Genomic DNA, 19,144 nt, shown 5'->3' with positions numbered 1-19,144 from the left:
TCTTTCCCAATGAGTACATATTGCTACAAAATATAAGTTTTGTAGCACTAACTTCCTCACTGCCCAAAATGCCATTTGGCCCAAGTTCCTTTTGTTTTATTGCGATTTCATCATGCTACGAATGCAATTTTTACATGGTTCAATTTTGATGTACGTCTGTTAACACATACTGCAGAGTTTTAGCGATTACTTAAGGTTTTGTTCAATATATGCTTTCGTGGTTAGGTTATGCAGGTTAGATTTGGTTCCCATAGCATTAAAATAAAGTCCCTAAATGCTTTCTACTAAGGTTCCGATTTACTTCTACATTCATTCCCACGCTTCTATGATATTTACCGTCGCTTGTCGATGGAGAATATCTTGTCCATGAGAAGTGCGTAAGATAATTTTCAAGTTTTTTTGTTTTTTTTCAACATAAATTCCTCTTTTTCGAGTCCAAACAGTCCTCATTACTTTAAGGAAGGTTCAAATTTCGTGTGATAATGATTTCCAAAATTATACGATAATTAGTTTTTGTTCTAGGAGAAATCATAAAACAATCAGAACCGTTACCGGAGAATGATTGTGGTAATGAAGAATGTAATTTTGCAACATATATAGACAGACGTAAGTGTACAATTTTTACACGTGACCCCCAAATATTAACTCCAGATACGTTACCAGGACTGCATATTTAGTGAGTATAAGAAGTAGGAAAGGAATTTGAGACATTCTCTATATTGTGCATTCATACCACAAGTTTTCACCCGAGGATCAAACGGGCTGCTTGAGAACAGATTATGTGAACAGTTATTATAAATCCAAATTTCAAAATTAATTCCACATCAATTTCCATTGCAAAACAGTACATACTTGGACCATAGACCCTTTGTACTGTAGGCCCAGTCCCAATTAGCTTATCTGAGCATTTAGTTAACTTGAACTTTGCCGTACGGCTTGCTAAAAAAGAAAGAAAAGATCCACCATTTTGGAAAAAGTTTTTATGAACATGATTATATGAAAGGTGTGTATAAAATCGCCTAGTGCATATTGCAAGATGGCATTTTCAGCTTTGGTGGTGTCATGTTAAGGGAAAGGGACTTCATGTATTTTGAATGGGACAAGCAATATTACAAACAAGATTCATTTTTTTATCTTTCCATTGATTGCTAAAACACTACTTTTCCTATATCAGAATGTAATTTTGTACAGTCTAAGAGTATTACTAAGTGCAATCTCAAGTGTAGATTTTTATTTTGGTATTTCAGATATATTTTGTCGATTGAAAATTCAAGAGATCTTGAAAACTACCTGAGGGACTTGTTAGATTTCAACAACAAGCGCCATTATCAGTTTTTCCTACAGCTTCAATCAAGGAGGCAGCCAGGTCAGTATGATTCCTAACAATTGAGAAAACTTGATTTTAAATATGGCATACTAATTCCCACCAGTACTGATGCCAATACATGAAAATTGTAAGAGTTCAAAATTGTTCAGAATAGCTATGTATAAATTTAAATATGTTAGTTTTTCATTGTAACTTTATTTACCATATCAATCTACTTGAGTTTTGCTTTAAAATATTCATAATTTCACAAGAGGCAATTGTTTAATCACGAAATCAAGTTCTCTTGCATAATTTACAGGATATATATATAGACTCAATGAAAGTATTGAATGGTATTTTTCCAGGACCGTGTTTGATTTATCAGACTCCGGAAAGGTATAAGTGATTAAATTCGATACCAATTTTCAATACCTCCCTCAGCCCTAATATTAATAACATGTATTGTGGTGAATATCCTAATCATTTATGTACTTCCTATTTTATTGCAACGATATGTCATCTCTTCTTCCTGAGGTTCTTGGTTTACAGTAAGTCCATAAATATTTAGCTAAATTTTATGTCCAAGAATGTTCTCACTTATTTTACTTTAAAACTGTCATAAACAAAATCCAATCTATCCTGCCAATGTCTGAAGATTGTGGGAATCTCCTGAGTCTTTTTCAGTTTGGTTATTTTTATAAAGTGAACCAGGATATTTCCTGAATAATTCAAATCTTGTATGTTTTGAATAATAATAATAATAATACACTATATTGCGAACATGGGCATATTTAAGGGGGGTTGAATGGGTCCAACCCCCCCCCCCTCCCTTAAGGTTCAATAAATTTACCAAATTACCTGTTTTATCCGCTTGTTCATTAAAATTTCTTCAGGCTTATTCGAGACATATAGAACGGGATACGGATGAGAAGGAAATTACGTAATTTCACACACTAGATGGGACTGTAGACCAAATATCTGCAATTTCCTAATCATTTCGGAATTTCTGCGATAAGAAACTGCATTGGGACTCTCAAATCACTTATATTTTTTCCCTTCGAGTTTTCTTAAAGGAATTTGGTTTTTAAAAATGCAGTGCACAAAAATCAGGCAAACAATGTAACATTCTCAAGTTGTTTGACACAAGACGAACAGAAAAGCATCAGCGTGGCTTGTGGAATTGTATTCACATATACAATTTACTTATAATATTTACTAGTAGAAGAGAAATATCTCAGTAAGCTCTTCAGTATCTTCACTGTGTAACCTGTGGGGAGTTTGAAACATCTTCACTTGTTCTAACCAATTTGTTTCATACAGTGCAAGATTATGTTGGGCACCTCAAAAGGGGTACTGTGAACATGTCAGTATTCTAAAAGAGATATTAAAAAAAATTGCCCCCACCCTAATCATGGACGTCCGTAGATTTTTTCCATGGAGGGACTAGCAAGGTATTTTTCCATGGGGCATATTACCCCGATAATAGCGTTGCTCCCTCAAAAACACCACTTGAATTTGAAATTATTGCATCCCCATTATAATAAATGTAAATTACTGTAACGGAAATCAAATTATATGTGTGAAATATATACTTTTAGATTGGCATTTGTTTTCTAAGGTGGAAGTGTGGCCTTGTCCCCCTTCCAGATCTCCATTTCCCTGTATTATACTTTCACCTAGAAATTTAGTGTAGAGAAATCTTACTGCTGTTAGTAAACAATATTATATTTTCAAGCTGATGAAAGTTCAAAGCAACTACGAGGTAAGGGGGTGCAGTAGACGGAAATCAATTCTGGGGGAGGGGGCAAACATTTAAGTAAAAGGAAGCAATGCTAGCCGAATCTAAGAGTAGCAGGACAAAAGGACACTCAAGATGGTATTAGTTATTATGTCTTTCTTGCATTATTTCTTCCAGACGGCCAAGAGAACCTGCAGTGAGCCCACTCAATTTAAAATGTTATCGGGAGTTGGCCTTCGGTGCCAAACAATCTAAATGAAAAAATGTAGAAAGAATGCCATGCTGCTCCATGATTTTTTTTGTACCCTATTAAATCAACGTTGTTTTCAGTTTGCAATAATTTGGATCACAAATTTTTCTTGCTTGCTTTGCTCGCATTTTACTTCTTTTCTGTACTGCATTGTAAATTACTAGAAAGAGAGAGAGAAAGAGAGAGAGAGAGAGAAATAATGACAACTAAGAAGTTCAAACTGTTGCTGCTAAAGAGTTTTGTCTTAAATGCAGGAACAATTGTTTGGAGGCCGCAGCTTGTGGTGGAGTGGTTAGCACATCACACTACGACGTCAGGGGTCCCGGGTTCGAATCCTTGCCTGGGAATGGATGTTTGTGAGTGTCCATTCATCAATTTCATCATATCATCACTCATTCCCATCTTCGCGAAGTAAAATAATACAAATCAGTCAATCAGTTGTTCGTCGTAAAGGTGCGCGCACATTTCAGAGACAATTTTTATCAATTTTGCTGTTGATTTGTTTTTGGAGGATGAATTGATTATGTAATGAATTTAAATAATATGTATAATGTAATTATATATATACACACACCCTCGATGCAATAAGACCAAAAGAGTGAGATAAAATTAGTTTTTCTTTCCAGACTGAACTTTCCTCAAGGTTTTTGCCCCCCCCCCCCTAATCAGAGGGTCTATGTCAATGATATACTTCGAAATAGATTTCTGTTTCTTCTTATGAAGTGTAAAGAATATGATAATGGCTATGTACATACACACAACTTTGTCGGGTCCAGCACCTCCCCCTTCGCTCCCCTACAAACTTCAGGTCAGCTGTGTTCCGGATTTTCACTTATGAAATAGAAACCCCAATAATACCAAAAGTTGACTCCCCCCCCCCCCTTTACGTGAACTACATATACGTCCATGATTGCAAATAATTACCGGACACCCCTTGAACTGTAAGGAGGATCACCCATACACATCATGAGCCACTAGAATGACTCACGGCGCACAATGAGTGCACTGTAGATATGTATACTGCTGCCAGCAGTCAAAATGAGCAGACAATCATAACTGAGTGAGGGGCTTTCCCCGATGGCATAGTGTTAGCATCGTTGCCTTGTAATCAAGGGGTTCTGGGTTCGATACCCGATGTAGGCACATAGTGGTTCGGATACCACTTTAAACTATAGGTTCAGTCCACGTTTAGCCTTACTGTGCATAAAGTGGACTTAAAACACCAACTCAATCAATCAAATCAAAAAACAAAAGATCCAGGCTGAGTGAGGCTGAACTCAGTGGCGAAGCATCCTATGAGGCCTGGAGGCCGGGCCTACCCTAATATATTTGTCTATAACGGATTATTTTATTACTTATAAATTTCATTAAACGACGCTTAATAAAAGAAAACTGAAATTCTTGGTCTTCCGATAATTAACGCAAGTTTGCAACCCTGCCTGGAACCGTATCTGAGCATTCAGCGAGGCCCGCCCGAGAGTGCCTCAGCTGGTCCCATAACAACCTATGTGATTCGTGCGGGAAAGCATAATTTCAGGGGCGCGTTCGCCTGTAATGTAACCTGAGAGGCCGGCCTCTTTTCTCTCTCTCACCCTCTCTCCCTGACTTCCGAAGAGTGCCGATCGTGTACGAGCGCGTTACGAAGCAGGCAGTGGACGTACAGAGCTTGTTGAAGCAGTGTTTCCATGGAAGATTCAGAGCTGTGCCGGGAGCGGAACACACCCAGCTGCTAACATGTAGCGAAAATGTGTTGCTAACACATCTAAGCCTGGCCTCCTAACCTATCAAAGTAGGCATTATTAGAATTCTAACTGCAAATAATGCATGCGAGTTGGTTACCAGTGTTAAGTTTGGTGCTTTCAGCTCTTTTGAGGAATTGCTTTTCGCGAAGTGTTAGCTGCTGGATGTGCCCCCCACCAATCTCGATTCAGAGATGGAAAGTATTTTATTTCTTTGAGGAAAGGGATATTGAGACGAAATTTCCTTTCATGATTAGTGACATAACTGAAAACGCGCTACTTTAAATGGGGCAAAGTACGTACAGTGCAAACGTATAAAGAAAATCCATGTTACTGAAATTTTCTGGTCGGTGTGTTACACAGTCCGTGTTCTCATTTAGCATTTCATCATTTTCTAAATCATATTATAATTTTTTTAAAAAGTCGCCTGTTGAAGAAGAATTATATGCATAAAAAGTTAAAAAGAAATAATTGATTGATAGATTTAGTTTATTTTACTTGGCTTTCTGCCATTTTTGGCTAATTGGGAAGATGAGAATGAGCAATAATATGATGACACTCACGAAGAACACCTATGCCCAGGTGGGGATTCGAACCTGAGGCCCTTGTCGTAGCACGCTGTTATAACCAATCTGCCGCGGAGGTCAGCATTAAAAAGAAATAAACGCTAAGTGACGATCAAGTGAACCAACCATTTCTGTAATGCGAGAAACATTTACAATACTGTTATTGAAGTAGCAAATAATTTTTACGAGCAGCTTTAATCTAACAAATGTAAGATGGCTAGGGCCTGACAGAACGGCTTTTTCATTGGGTGATGTGTGGTCAGAACATCGAGTATCATTGTCACTTTTTTCTGACCTTCGAGACAGAAGCACCTTTATTCTCAGATATCTAATCGAGACTAGATTAAAGAAGAATCTGAACCAATGCCTCCAGGAGGAATCGAACCTTCTACTTCTTGATTATAAGGCGAGTGCGTTAATCACTACATTATCCTTTACAATCACTATCCCGACTTAAGTAGACGAGATTCAGGCAATATGTTATCTTTTATTTTCTAGGGGCTATATTTTAACATACTACTGTTAAAAAAAAAAAAAATCACATCTTCCCCTCCCTCCAAACCCTGCTCCGTCCTGTGCCTACCCTTCCAGAGACAGCACGCTTCGCCACTGGCTGAACTAGATATGATTACCAGTGCCCACTGATTCAGACTTTCCATCCGAGAATTGTGAGAGGTTCCTAATGCCGTACACAACAGGCAGTGATGTAGTGGTAAAATGGAAATATGAGGTGTGATAAAACCACAGCTGTAACTCTGGAAGCCAAAACAATTGACTGATATGGTTTGGTGAGTGCTCTGATGTATGGTGAAGTCACACCGGCAGGCTTCATTGGACACTGTGGCCACAGACTTTCGAATGGCATCGGGAAGTTATGCCAGTACTCATACCATTAAGTGAGGCCTGGTGGTGACACTGAGATTCCATGGGAGAACTGCAGCTCATAAGCCAATGATTGCTACCCAGAATTTGGCACGTCAATTTCAGTGGTGCGAAGAATGTTGCGAGTGGTTTCAACAACAACAACAACAACAACAACAACAAAAAAAAAAAAAAAAAATCCTGTGGAGTGATGATTCACACGACATGTATCAATCTGGTTGTCTTCTGTAGATGTGGCAAATGTCCTCGGAGCGGTTCTTACCGGAGTGTACTGTCCCCCACCATGAAATTCAGTGGGGGTTGAATCATGGCATGGGGCTGTTTTCCGTGGTATGGTGTTAGTCACCTGGGTTTGGTGCCTGGAATTCTGAATGCCTGTCATGCAATATTAGAGAACTTCATGCTCTCCTCCTTGTGGCAACCATTTTCAGCATGACAACATGCCCATCCATGCAGCACGAGTCATAACCATTGATGACATGGGAGTTAATGAACTCAAGTGGCCGCCCCAGAGCTCTGTTCTCAACCCATTGAACATCTGTGGGATGAGTTAGAGTGCAGGTCAAACTACCCATACACCACCAACAAGCTGTTCGCCATTTTTCAGGATTGTCATTCCATATCAAATCATCCAATGATGGTTGCATGACCATTTTAGAAAATTTTCATTTGTAGTACATACATTTGTACATGTTTCTAGATGTCAAAACAAATATTCAAAAAAATTTCCTGTCCTTGGTTCTCCTGGAGCAGCCATTTTTGTAACCTGGGGCATGACTTTTTTTTTTTTTTTTTTGCTTATGTGGCAGTTTACAGAAACCTTAATATCTCAGTAATCTTTAGAGCTACAGACCTGGAGCAAAATTAATTTAGTAGATAATGAAGTATATTTTCTATGATATTTGGATAAGTTTTGCTCAAGATTCCATCCTAAGTATGAAAATCATGGTGGAAATTTGGGTAATAGTTTAAAAATTCTATTTTTAAGCCCAATTTTTTAAAGAAGTCTTAAGGCTTGACATTTTTTTTATGTGTAGACATACCAGCAGGGTATGCAACCCTTTTTCACAGTATAGGCTCAAACATGGCCGTTTATGGAATTTTGACAGTTTTCGGGATTAAATATCTCAGATGTGTCCTCTTGAAAAATTCTGAAATTTGGCACAAAGGAAGCCCTGCATGAACCTCACAGTAGAAATATCAACTTTTGGATGAACTTGTTTGGTCAATATGTGACCTAATTTGTGGCACTGCAGAGAAATGCTTACCTAGAATAATAAAGCCTTTTCTTTATCTTTTTTAAAGTTGGGTTTAAAAAGCCTCAGAAGATATAGTAACAATGGATTTTAATAAATAATGGCAATAAAGATATGACAAATAACAGTTTGTCAGAACATATGAAGAGGATTATTTTCCTGTAGTTTACGGTTATTACAAGCATAAGCAAACAGTTTTTCTTTGTGACGTTTCAGGAGAACACACGCTCCTTTCATCAGACATTTATTTTCATTTTGACTAAAGATACAGTTATAACAATGGTTAGTAATTTTTTTAAACAAAAAGAATCTGTTATATAATGGATGTTGTCAATGTTACATTGTTGTAATATAGCAACTTAACTGTGAAAAAAGCAGTCTGTTTTATTTTTATTTCAGATTTTTTTAAAATTATGAATCCCAATTATCATTAGGTAATTCAAATTCATCATTGTTTTCACAAAGTCTCTTGATGTTTTCTGTTACATTAAATTTTAAAGATGGTGGCTTACTCCATTTGTGAAAAAGAAAACTCCATACTGGATCTATGTTACCATTTTCATTATTTAATTTATTCCAGTGTTCTTCTGCAATGAACGAAGCTTCCCAGACATTCAACTCTGTGTTTCCCGTTAATCTTTTTAAAACCCTTCTCTTTTTAATCAAATGCTTCTCTTCGATGATATGAGTTGACAAACCTGTTCTTGGGTTTAGATTTATAATGTCCAAATCATGTTTGTGCCATCTTATTGCCATTTTCCTTGCTGTTTGTCCCACATAATCTTTTGAACATGAACAACTTATATTATATTTTCCTGTGGTTGCCACATCTGGTAGAAGAAAACAAAGAAAAACTGTTTTCTTATGCTTGTAATAACCGTAAACTACAGGAAAATAATTCTATAATGCAAGCAATGCGTACATACAAGAAAAACTATTATGTGAAGAGGAAATTTAACCGGATCAAGTTTTCTCTCTAGTTCACTTCATGCTCAGGTATGCTAATTGAGAGTGGGCCTACAGTTTAAAATAGTGCCCCAATCACTATTCAAAGTACCTCCATTGGGAATGAAAGCTAGAAATTGTTAATTATAAGGTGACAGCAGTAACCACTCGCTATTGTCAAGCCATAGCAGATCAATTGATCATTACAGATGCATGTAATAACCCAGGATTATTGAAAATAAGATACCTTGTTTTATTCTCTTAATTTTTGGACTGACCTTAGTCCTACTTCAGGGATAGGAGGAAAGAATGAGCCATGAAGGTGTTAAAGCATGGATCAAATAGTTAAAATATTTAGAGGATTAAAAAGTCAAAAATCTTGATGTCTTAATCTTGTTGTTATAGTTCAGAAAGTTTATTCGAGCACAGTTCCTAACAACCGGTGGTCTGTCGTCTGCTGGAAGACCTTGCCATCTATCATGTTATTCCTTCCATCCATTAACAGTAACTCCGGAGGGTTGTCCGAGTAGCCAGAGGACACCATTCCCTTCATGAGAGAAATTGAACACTTGGTTGCCACATTCACAGTGGTGGTGCCGTAATTCTCCATGTTACTATACTTACTGCTGGCAAACCAACTTTTTCTTATATTTTTACACATTTAGCTTCGATATATGGATAATTATTCATTATACAGTGTGCCCCATAATAATAGGACACTTTTCGTTTTTAATTTACAAGAGCATGGACACTCACCAATCTTTAAAATGTATTGTATTTCATAGTCTGACTTTCGGAGTTAATGTTGATCTCCCATTCAAGTCATTGATCGTTTGATGTTGCCTTGGACGTCAACAAATATTCCATACATTATGCAAATATTCTTCACCAGCAGAAACTCCCATCAGCACAGACCATAGGCAATTCGGACAGCATTTCCAGATGCATACGTCAGCAGAAGTGTTCTGAAACCTCACACAGCTCTGGAACTCCAAGAGAGGATCTGATAGTAGATAAGGGTAATTTTATCTGATGTACTACTCAATGCCAAAGTGAGGATGACACAGAGTCTGATAATATTCTAACCCTTCCATGACCCATCCTGAAGGTCGGTCCAAAAATTTGTAGTACAAAGTAAGGTACATGTTGTGATTTTATATAATTAATATTTTGACAACACATGATGTAAAACACCAACTTTTTAAGTTTCCAGTTCAATTTGTAACATTTCTGTAATAATAATTTATTTAATGGTAGAAGTTTATTTATATATATATCCTTTTCCAGGTGTTATGGGTGTGCCCCCAGATGTTCAGGCATATAAGAAATCTGATGTCCAAGAGGATTATATAGTAGCCAAAGCATCAGAGAAGAAGAAGAAAAATAAAAACCAAAATAATGAAGGCAAATTCCAGTTTAATGAAGAAGGTGCCAACAAAGAAAAAGAAATGCAGGTTAGAAAAGTATTATGAAATGTATAGTCACAGACACATTTGGGTTGTAATGACCCATTGCAAGTAAATGGAGTTATTGCAACTCATTTTTTCCACGACTGTACAGACAGGAATTTCTAACTTCAATTTATAGTGGTATTGAATTCAGATTAGCTACGCACATTATGGCTGTTTTTTATGAGGTGGCCATTCTAACATGTGGTGCTTATCCATTAACCATAGAGTTCATGTATATCTGATAATCAGGGAACATATTTATATGTAGTAAAAATGTGTTATATAAATACATATTTAGTTATTTTCACCCAAAATATGGAGTTAAATATGGACTTTAAATTGTAAAAAAATACCTTTTTAATAATATAAGATGCTACTCAATCTACATAAAATACAGTGTCCTTACATTGACATTAATTGTAAAACAATACAAAATGTGTTTTCATATTCTGGTGAATTTCCTTCTGTAGCCTCTTAAGATGGATTTGTATTGATTAAAACTGCATTCAATATTGCAAAAAGTAATGGGAGTGTATTTAAAATTTGCAATGTCAGTTGGAGTTAAGTCCACGTTTATTTTCACACTTGAATCACCACATATCACTGCATTACCTTACGAATTTCTTAATATCCTGAGTTCTTAGAAAAAACTTTTGTAACACCCAGAAGCCAATGCTTGAGCTCTCATTATCTATTGTTGACAACAATTATAAGGAAACAGGTTTTGAAGTGTTTTTACAATAGCTCAAGCAAACAGTTGGGAGGTATAACAACCAAAAAATTTTAAAAAAACATTATTCGTATGACACAATACTTGTAATTATCACAATTGGAAGGTATAAAAAAGGTCGTAAACTTTCGTTCCTTTAACATCCCTTCAGAATTTGTCAGTTATTTGCAAGAAATTCACCCAACTCTTTCGATCGCACGGGGACATGTAGTTATTGTCCCAATATGGAGTATTTGTTGAGAAATGTTCTGAAATATGGAAATAATATGTAAAAATATGTAAAGTAGCCAAAACCGAATATGTGTACAAATCATCATCATCCTTCGCAGTTTCCTGCCTCTGGCTGGTTCGGCATAGAAGTCAAGCCTCTCCATTTCTTCCTGGTCTTCCACCACTCCTCTCTTTCCACGGTATTCCAATCTTGTCCTCTTCTCCTAACACTCTCCGCTATCTGCTCTTTCCACCGACATCTTGGTCTCCCCCCTTGGCCTTATTCCCACTCGTTCATTGTAAGCTTTTACTGGTAGTCTTTCTGCATCCATCCTCTTCATGTGTCCAAACCATCTCATCTGTGCCTGATCTATCCTGTCCTGAAGCTTCACCACATTCCTCATTCCTTATTCTATCCCTTCTAGTATTCCCCAATATACTCCTTAAAAATGTCATCTCCACTGGCTGCATGTTTCTTTTGTCTCTCTCTGTCATTGTCCAAGCATCTGCTCCATACATAATTATCGGCACATAATATATGTTCCATTTCATAGGTATATCCCTGTTCCATATTAACCTTTGTACGCTTTGATATAGTCCACCACCCATTTGTCCTCTTCTGTTTACCTCCTCATCTATTCTTCCACTTCTCTTAATTTTGCTTCCTAGATATTTGAAGCTTTCTACTACCCTCAACTCTTCCATGTCCATCTTTATTCTTCGTTCCTTTCTGGCTCTGTTTCTTGTTGTTATTAGCACCTTGCTCTTTTCTATACTGAATTTCATTCCTGCTCTTCTGATTTCCTCATTCCAACTATCAAGCTGTCTCTGTACTACTTCTTACCTGTTTCCCCATATTACAAAGTCATCAGCAAACAACAGGGCCTTCATCTCTTCCTCTCCTATCTTCTTCCCCACCTCTTCGTTAATTGCTATTGTAATTATGAAGAGCAGTGGGGAAAGAGCACTTCTCTGTCTTAGTCCATTATTTATACTGAACCACTCTGTTCTTCTCACTGGTGTCTTCACACAGCCCTGGTTGGCCTTGTATGTGCTCTGCACTCTACACACTATCTCGTTGTTCTGTCCATGCTGCCATATGCCTTTTCTATATCTAGGAATGTCATAATCAAATCATTTCCATACTCATGGTGCCTCCTGTATTTGCCTTATGGTGAATATCAGGTCTACTGTTGATCTGCCTCTTCTAAATCCATACTGTTCCTCTCTCATGTTCGGCTCTGTTGCTTCCCTTATTTTTTTCTCTAATATTTTCTCATACACCTTTGCTGAGTGGCATATTAGTGTTATTCCTCTGTAGTTTTTACATTCCTTTCTATCACCCTTCTTGAATATGGGGACTTGTCCAATCTCTTGGCAGTTCTCTCTCTTGCCACACTGTTTTCAACACACTGCACACCAGTCACTCCTGCTCCTAGTTTCATTTCCACTGGCACTTGATATACTCCAGGTGCTCTACCTCTCTTCATTCTCTTCAGTGCTTCCTCCACTTCTTTCCTTCCAGTTTTCTTTTTCTTTCACTTCTTCATGTTCATTTCCTTTTTTCACATTCAGCAATTTCTCGAAATTATTTCTCCACATTCTCCTTATTTCTTCATCCTCGTCTACAACGTTTTCCTTTTCATCCCTTAGCTTACAGTTGTCTCCTCTTTCTCTTCTCCTCTCTCTCTCCCTAATCCATACAATATTTCTTGTTCCCATCTACATCTTCTTCTAGCACTTTGGCCCATTCTTCCATCCACTTTCTTCTTTCCTTCTTTACTACTACTGTTCTTGCCTCTTTCTTCTTTTCGTGCATTTTGTGATTTAAATGCATCATTTTTGTTTTTCATTGCGCCTCTAGTTCTTTCATTCCACCATGGCATTTCTTTATTTTCTTGCCTGTCCTTCCACATACCTTTTCGGCTGCCTCTACTAATTCTGTTTTAAATCTTGTCCATTCTGTTTCTACTCCTTTGGGTTCATCTCTTGGCACTTTAGTTCTTATCCTTCAATTTCCACACTCTTATTGTTCTCTTTGTTCCTCCCTTGTATCTTTTATTTTCCATCTCGTCACATCTCCTACTAGTAGCCTGTGGTCACTGTCAAAGTTCTCACTGGGTATTACTTTAATGTTGTTCAGTATCTTCTTTACTTCCTTGTTTAAATATATAATCTATTACAGACTTTTGTTCATTATTCCAACTGTAACTTGTAATTTTTGGACTGTCATATTTCTTCTTAAACCAGCTATTACCTCCTAACAATCCATTTCTCTTACAAAAGTCCAGTAGCCTCCTTCCCTCCTTTGCGATCCGCGAGGGCGGGAGTGCGAGACAAACAAAAGACAGACAAATGACTGACGATAGATTCAGGAGTTGAATAGTCTCGTCCACGCGGCTGGTCCAGGGATACGTGCCTCCAGGTTACGTTGCCGAGTGATAGAAAGGATGAACCTAACCTACTCACCCACCTTGGGCTTCATTGAACCCACAAAAATACCTGGCTATGCAACCTGGACACACCTATCCCCGTGCAGCTCTACGCTGTCCTCCAGTGACCATTAACATGGAGGATGTCCCCAATAGACCAGCATCCATTCCGAGGAGTGATTGCTGGTTTATCATAGGGACTTTCAGCCTATTTATTCCGGAGCGAGAAGTGCGCTTCCCGGACTTACCCGCCCAAATATGAATTGATAAATCAAGATGTTGGAAAGACACATTTAATATTCTGATGTTAACATATTTAACTATACACAAGCACTGCACAAACTTATAGGTTCGTTTTTACACTTAGAACCAACAAATAGGTAACAAAAAGCATGGTACTTACATATCCTGCATGCACCTCATCACACATGGCCCTTAAAACAAACACTTTTCACTCCAACTATAACAGGGGGAATTTTCTGTGGGTTTTCACTAAAAATATAGTGGTATCTTAAGACATATGGGTATTGGCTTGCACTTGAACTATTTCAGGGAGCTATATCACGAAGGATTGGCCGAATAATCCTGGATGTCTTTGGATACAAAACATCATGGTTTCCTGAAAACTCATTGTCCTCACCATGTGGTATTAAAGATTTCCGAATTTTCATGGATATTGGTCCCATGCCCTTTAAGGCACTTTAAGTGCTGTAATTCGTCCATATTATACACTACTGCATTATTCCCAAGCATTTAGTAGCTATTTCACATGTTTTTACACACAATGGCTACTCCATTGTCCTTTCTCCACTGGCCTACACTGGCCCAAAACTTGGAGCGATGTTGACTATCCTAACTATCAACACAGAGTGAAATCAAGATGGCTTCCTCACATGTTAGAAGCTATCACAGTCTCATTGTCTGGTAGCCACGCCCATGAGGCCATCTGATTGGTTCACAGCATCTTGGGTTACTTGCCTTTATCAAGTACCTTGAGAAGCCCAATAGATGGCAGTCTAGTCAGGGCTAGTTCCACTGACTCTCACCAGATGGCTCTGGTGCTGTGAGACCGATTGTCTTTTGTCCAAAAACATCGATTTTTTGATGTTTTTGTGGTTTGTTTGCACATATAATTGTGGTTTGGAGATATTTTCAGGGAAAGCAAGTTAATTTGTGCTTGCACAAGTGTTATCCTGAAAATATCTGTATTAATAAAAAATTGCATGAAAAGCACATGTGCTCTCTGAATTCTGCTTGTCCACAAAAAGGTTGTCCTTTTGATAACCAATGAATTTTGGTCTGGGGCTTATTATTTACTTAATATTTTGATGTTTTATCATACTTTTACTAATTAGGCCTAATTTCTGTTAATCTTAACATATCTGGGAATGTCCATTCATATTAATTTTACCTGAATTGAATTGGCCTTGTACTTTGGTTGGAGTGGAGTGCTGCCTGTATGTATTGGGGATGTATACCCAACCTTTGGTTGGTTATACATATCCCGGGCCCTCGGGAAAAGAAAAAGGATACGTGAAGCGGATCATTTTTCTTTACCCTTTACTACACTATACCCGAATACATACACAAAAATATTTATATACACACTGAATCGTTATGACCTCGCTGGTCCGAAAAGAACATATACATGAAAGAAAATAAATTTGCAATTATTCTTGTCCGTCACTTGGATATTTGTTTGAGATATTGTTCTGTTTGATATATCGAACGGCTTCCTAGACGGTATATACATGGTTAATATAACACACACTTAAAAGTTTTTAGATATGTATCTAATGTCTCTGCCCCTCGTTCACTTGAGGGTGCAGTACCTTGAAGAACTGTTCATCATACACCTTGGTATGTGGTCCACGTTTGTTCACCTTACAATTGTTCTTCAATATCTCCTTAGATGGAGCACGCTGTCGCCTGGCTTTGCGCAGCGTCCGTTGCCAGCAAATGTTTTTGTTGCTCGCTTGGCGGAACCATGCTTCAACCTGGCTACCCATTGGGATTGTGAGCAATCTGTGGGATGCACTCCTTGTGTGAAGTCTATCGGATTGTCATGGTGGTTCGTTTCTGGATGTCAATGTTCGATTACGAACCCCTGACACACTCCCTGCTTCCCCATATTGCTGGAATGCTGAAAAGATTGTCTCTGGTTCCTGGCCTAATATGCTTGGGGGTCTGCTTCTGCCTATGACACCATGCACTTTTGTATGTTTGCTCCGGGGTTTTGTGGTGACACTGAGGGGGAGTTGGAGTGATGTACTCACTGGCCCCACTTCACATGCAGGCTTTGACCTTACCCTTGTTGGTTTTGGGTTGTCCCACATAAACAACCCTATATGTTTGGGGGTGCTTGCATAACTTTATTACCGCTAACCCTGGTTTGGTCGAACCCAACCCATCGGTAGTGCAAGTACCCAATAATTGCTAAACACTATTTTGCTTGATTGGTAGTGAGTGATCTAGCATAGATTTGCACTCATAGGAAAATAAATCTCTATATGATGGTTGGACTCACTTTTGTGTCCAACAAAGAAATGGCCCTGGTATACAATAATGAAATTACCCTTTATACCACAATGAAATTGCCTTGGCATATAATACTGAAGTAATACTTTTGTATACAACAATGAAATAAAATTTTTGTACAAAACAACTAGATAATACTTTTGTACACAACAATGAAATTGACTTTTGCATACAATGATAAAATAATCCCTCACATGATCTTGACATAAATTTTTCTACCCTATGTACAAATGGGTGAATGTCACAGACCAGACAGAACCTCATCCACAAAACCTCTGACCTTCAACATATATTAATACTAATGTTCAAAAAATGTGTAGCTTTTTTCTCCTCATCTTGTACCTGTTGTACACTCCTATCCGTGCGTCTTACCCTGGATGCGCTAGAGGGATACCAATACCTCTTATGCGACTAATACTATAGCGCAGGAGCCGTACCGTCGCGTACTTCTCTCCTAGGTCCTACTGATATCGGGTTTAGGAAGAAACGTAGAGCTGACGAGCAGACCTCTACAGTTTCCATGGGGAAGTATCACAAGGGTACGAGGGTGGAGCCATTTGTGCGCAGTTACTCGTCTTACCAACAGACAAAGCAAGTCGTAGGGAAACAGCTGCACCCCGTCGGGATTGAGGTTGAGTCCTCGTTGAATTCAGAGGCCCCTTGGCTTGAATTAACTTCTTTGAGGTACTCTCGATGCTAACACCGGATGTAGTAGTCTGAGCTTCTCAATGTAATGACTATACACCTTATAGCTACACCTCCACAACTTCATGTTATTGACATGTTGGTTGGGTAGGCTCTTACCGCTAACACAATGAACGAGATTAAATATGTTATCTGTCACCTGATCACTACAAACTAATGGACCGAAGAAGGTGTGGAACAATTTGTGGGTCTGTCCCTCTAGAGCTTTGCTTTGGAGATGGGATTTCAGAAAAACTAAGTCATACACTTTGATCACAGTCCTGTTTTGCTGTGATTCATTTACTTTATAGTTGGCTTTGTTTCGCCTTTCGGCCGTCCGGGATACAGCCATGAACAATTGCTGGTCCCATTCGGTTTGTTCACCTGTAGGAATATGAAAGTGTTCCCTAATTGGGTTCCTGAGTGAATTGTTTGGCCCTAACTGGGGACCATTGTCTACTATGATTCTTTGGGGAAGTGAAAAATGTACAAAACATATATCAATGAGTTTCCTCACTATTAAATTCCATGCTTACTAACCAAGTCGGAATTGTTACACCCTGGCCACCATCACCCCCAGCGAGAATAGCACTGGCTAGTTTCCCGAGGGTTGCTCATAGGGCAGAATGGCATTCATCTCGCTCTGTTGAGATTCCATTTGTTTACCCTTGGGTGTGTGACCTGGTTTGGTGAACCATTTTACCTCATCGAGTGCGTTGAGTATGGTATCCATACCTCGTGGGCTGAAGTGAACCAGGTCGGGTCTCATGTTTTGACCGTAACCCATGGTTTCTTCGAACAACGACATGTTCATTTCTTGGCCCTTATGCACAAATTTCGATGAGGAATCCAGAACCCTTACATTGCTATTATCATCAAGGGATAATATTTTTGCAATTAGTGAGTCATACATGGCCCAGAACCTGTGTCGGTTCTCATTGGCTAACCTGGGAACTGGCGGAGGAGTCAGAACAATGACCTTCTGAGCACCTTTCCTCTTTAGGGTGTAAATGATATCCTGGAGGTTCCGGAACACCTGGTTGGTGTCCTTCCCTCGGAGCATATCATTTGTGGATACCATTAATAACACATTTTTATGTACACACTTTTCCCTTCTCAAAGCACTGAGCAACTGCGCTGAGGTTTGTCCAGATATGCAAAGTCCGATGTGGTAATTACCATCGCTGTCTCTTTGGACAGGATACCCGAATTTTCTTTGCGCAAGACGTGACAACATTGAATCACCCACTGCCTGATACTGGTTTATCAGTGGAGTGTGCTTGCATGAATCTGAACATTGTGGGACAGGTTTAGGTTTGGCATCGCCCTTCCCCACGTCAGGACGTTGCCTACCTAGTTTCCCTGGTTGTGCACATTTGGATGCACCTCAGCGAGATGCTCGGAAGACCCGTGTGAGCTGGCGGAACTCTTACGTTGGAACGTTCCACCCTTTCTCCGGTCTACCTTGGTTCTGTTTGGATACTCCTTAGGCCGGGAGCCCCTCGCAGACTTGCACATGTGAGCGTCCTCCTTTTTGGACGAACCGCTCGCTTCACCCTGACCACGACTCACATAGGTCCGGTTAATGCGAGTCGTGGTTTTCCCGTAATTGGGTCGTGCTGGCCTTGCAACTTCCCTCTCAGGATATTGTGGCACTTGCACACTCTCATACCGAAGTATGGAGTTGGCCACCTCCTGAAGAGAGACGAAGGGAGCTAGGATTAGCTGGTCCTTCAAGCTGCGCGGCAGCTGTTGCACAACATGGGTGAAAACCTGGTTGTCGGCAATTTCTGGCAACGCAAGCCTAATCATTTTGACTTGGCGCCAGAAATATTTGTGCACTGATCTGTGCTGGGATGGGTTGTACCTTTCGTTGAGAGCCTTCGCAAGTGACGAAGCTCTCCACCCATCCCCTTGGAAATATGAGAGGAACTGCCTTTTGAAATCCGCGTAGGACTTGAACTTTCGTTCGTTCCTCTCGTACCACTGCCCTGCCTCGTCCCGTAGACAGAACGAGATTATTTGGAGGGCATCCGCCAAATCTACCTCCAGGAGAGTGAGATCTCTCTCAAACTCCTGCACGAAATCGGAGGCCAGCCTGTTCCCCTGCCCGTTAAAGGTTGGGAGCTGTTTGAGATCAGCAAACCTAACCCTAGGTTTGCTCTTGTTCCTCCTCCGGTTCTTCCTCTTCCTCTGGCTGCGGACTTCGGCGTCCGAGCTTTCGGAGTTGGACTCCGGGGAGATACCAAGTGGGTGGTACTTGTTAGGGGGAGACACATAGCCACTACTCTGGTCAGAGCTTTCGTAACCCTTAGGTCTTCGTTTAGCTTTGTACAAGGCATGGTGAACAGACACATTCCGCGCAGGTGAGACGGGCATGGTGGCTGACGTAAGTGGAAGGGCGGACTGAGTGATTC

General features: G+C 39.4%; 1 protein-coding gene across 2 annotated transcripts in view; it reads left to right on the top strand.

Moving 5' to 3' along the window:
- LOC145995140 (activating signal cointegrator 1) overlaps positions 1-19,144 on the top strand; it is a 47,635-nt gene that overhangs the window by 1,410 nt on the left and 27,081 nt on the right. For both annotated transcript variants that reach the window (XM_083131682.1, XM_083131683.1), the window contains exons 2-3: positions 1,248-1,366; positions 9,970-10,136. In XM_083131682.1, the coding sequence (XP_082987808.1) occupies positions 1,248-1,366; positions 9,970-10,136 (286 nt within the window). The remainder of the gene's footprint in view (positions 1-1,247; positions 1,367-9,969; positions 10,137-19,144) is intronic.

This window comes from Lepisma saccharinum, chromosome 11 (assembly GCF_977018435.1).
Source record: "Lepisma saccharinum chromosome 11, izLepSacc3.1, whole genome shotgun sequence".
Lineage (NCBI taxonomy): Eukaryota > Metazoa > Arthropoda > Insecta > Zygentoma > Lepismatidae > Lepisma > Lepisma saccharinum.
Note: the sequence above shows the minus strand (reverse complement) of the source record. Positions and strands in the feature narration are given on the sequence as shown.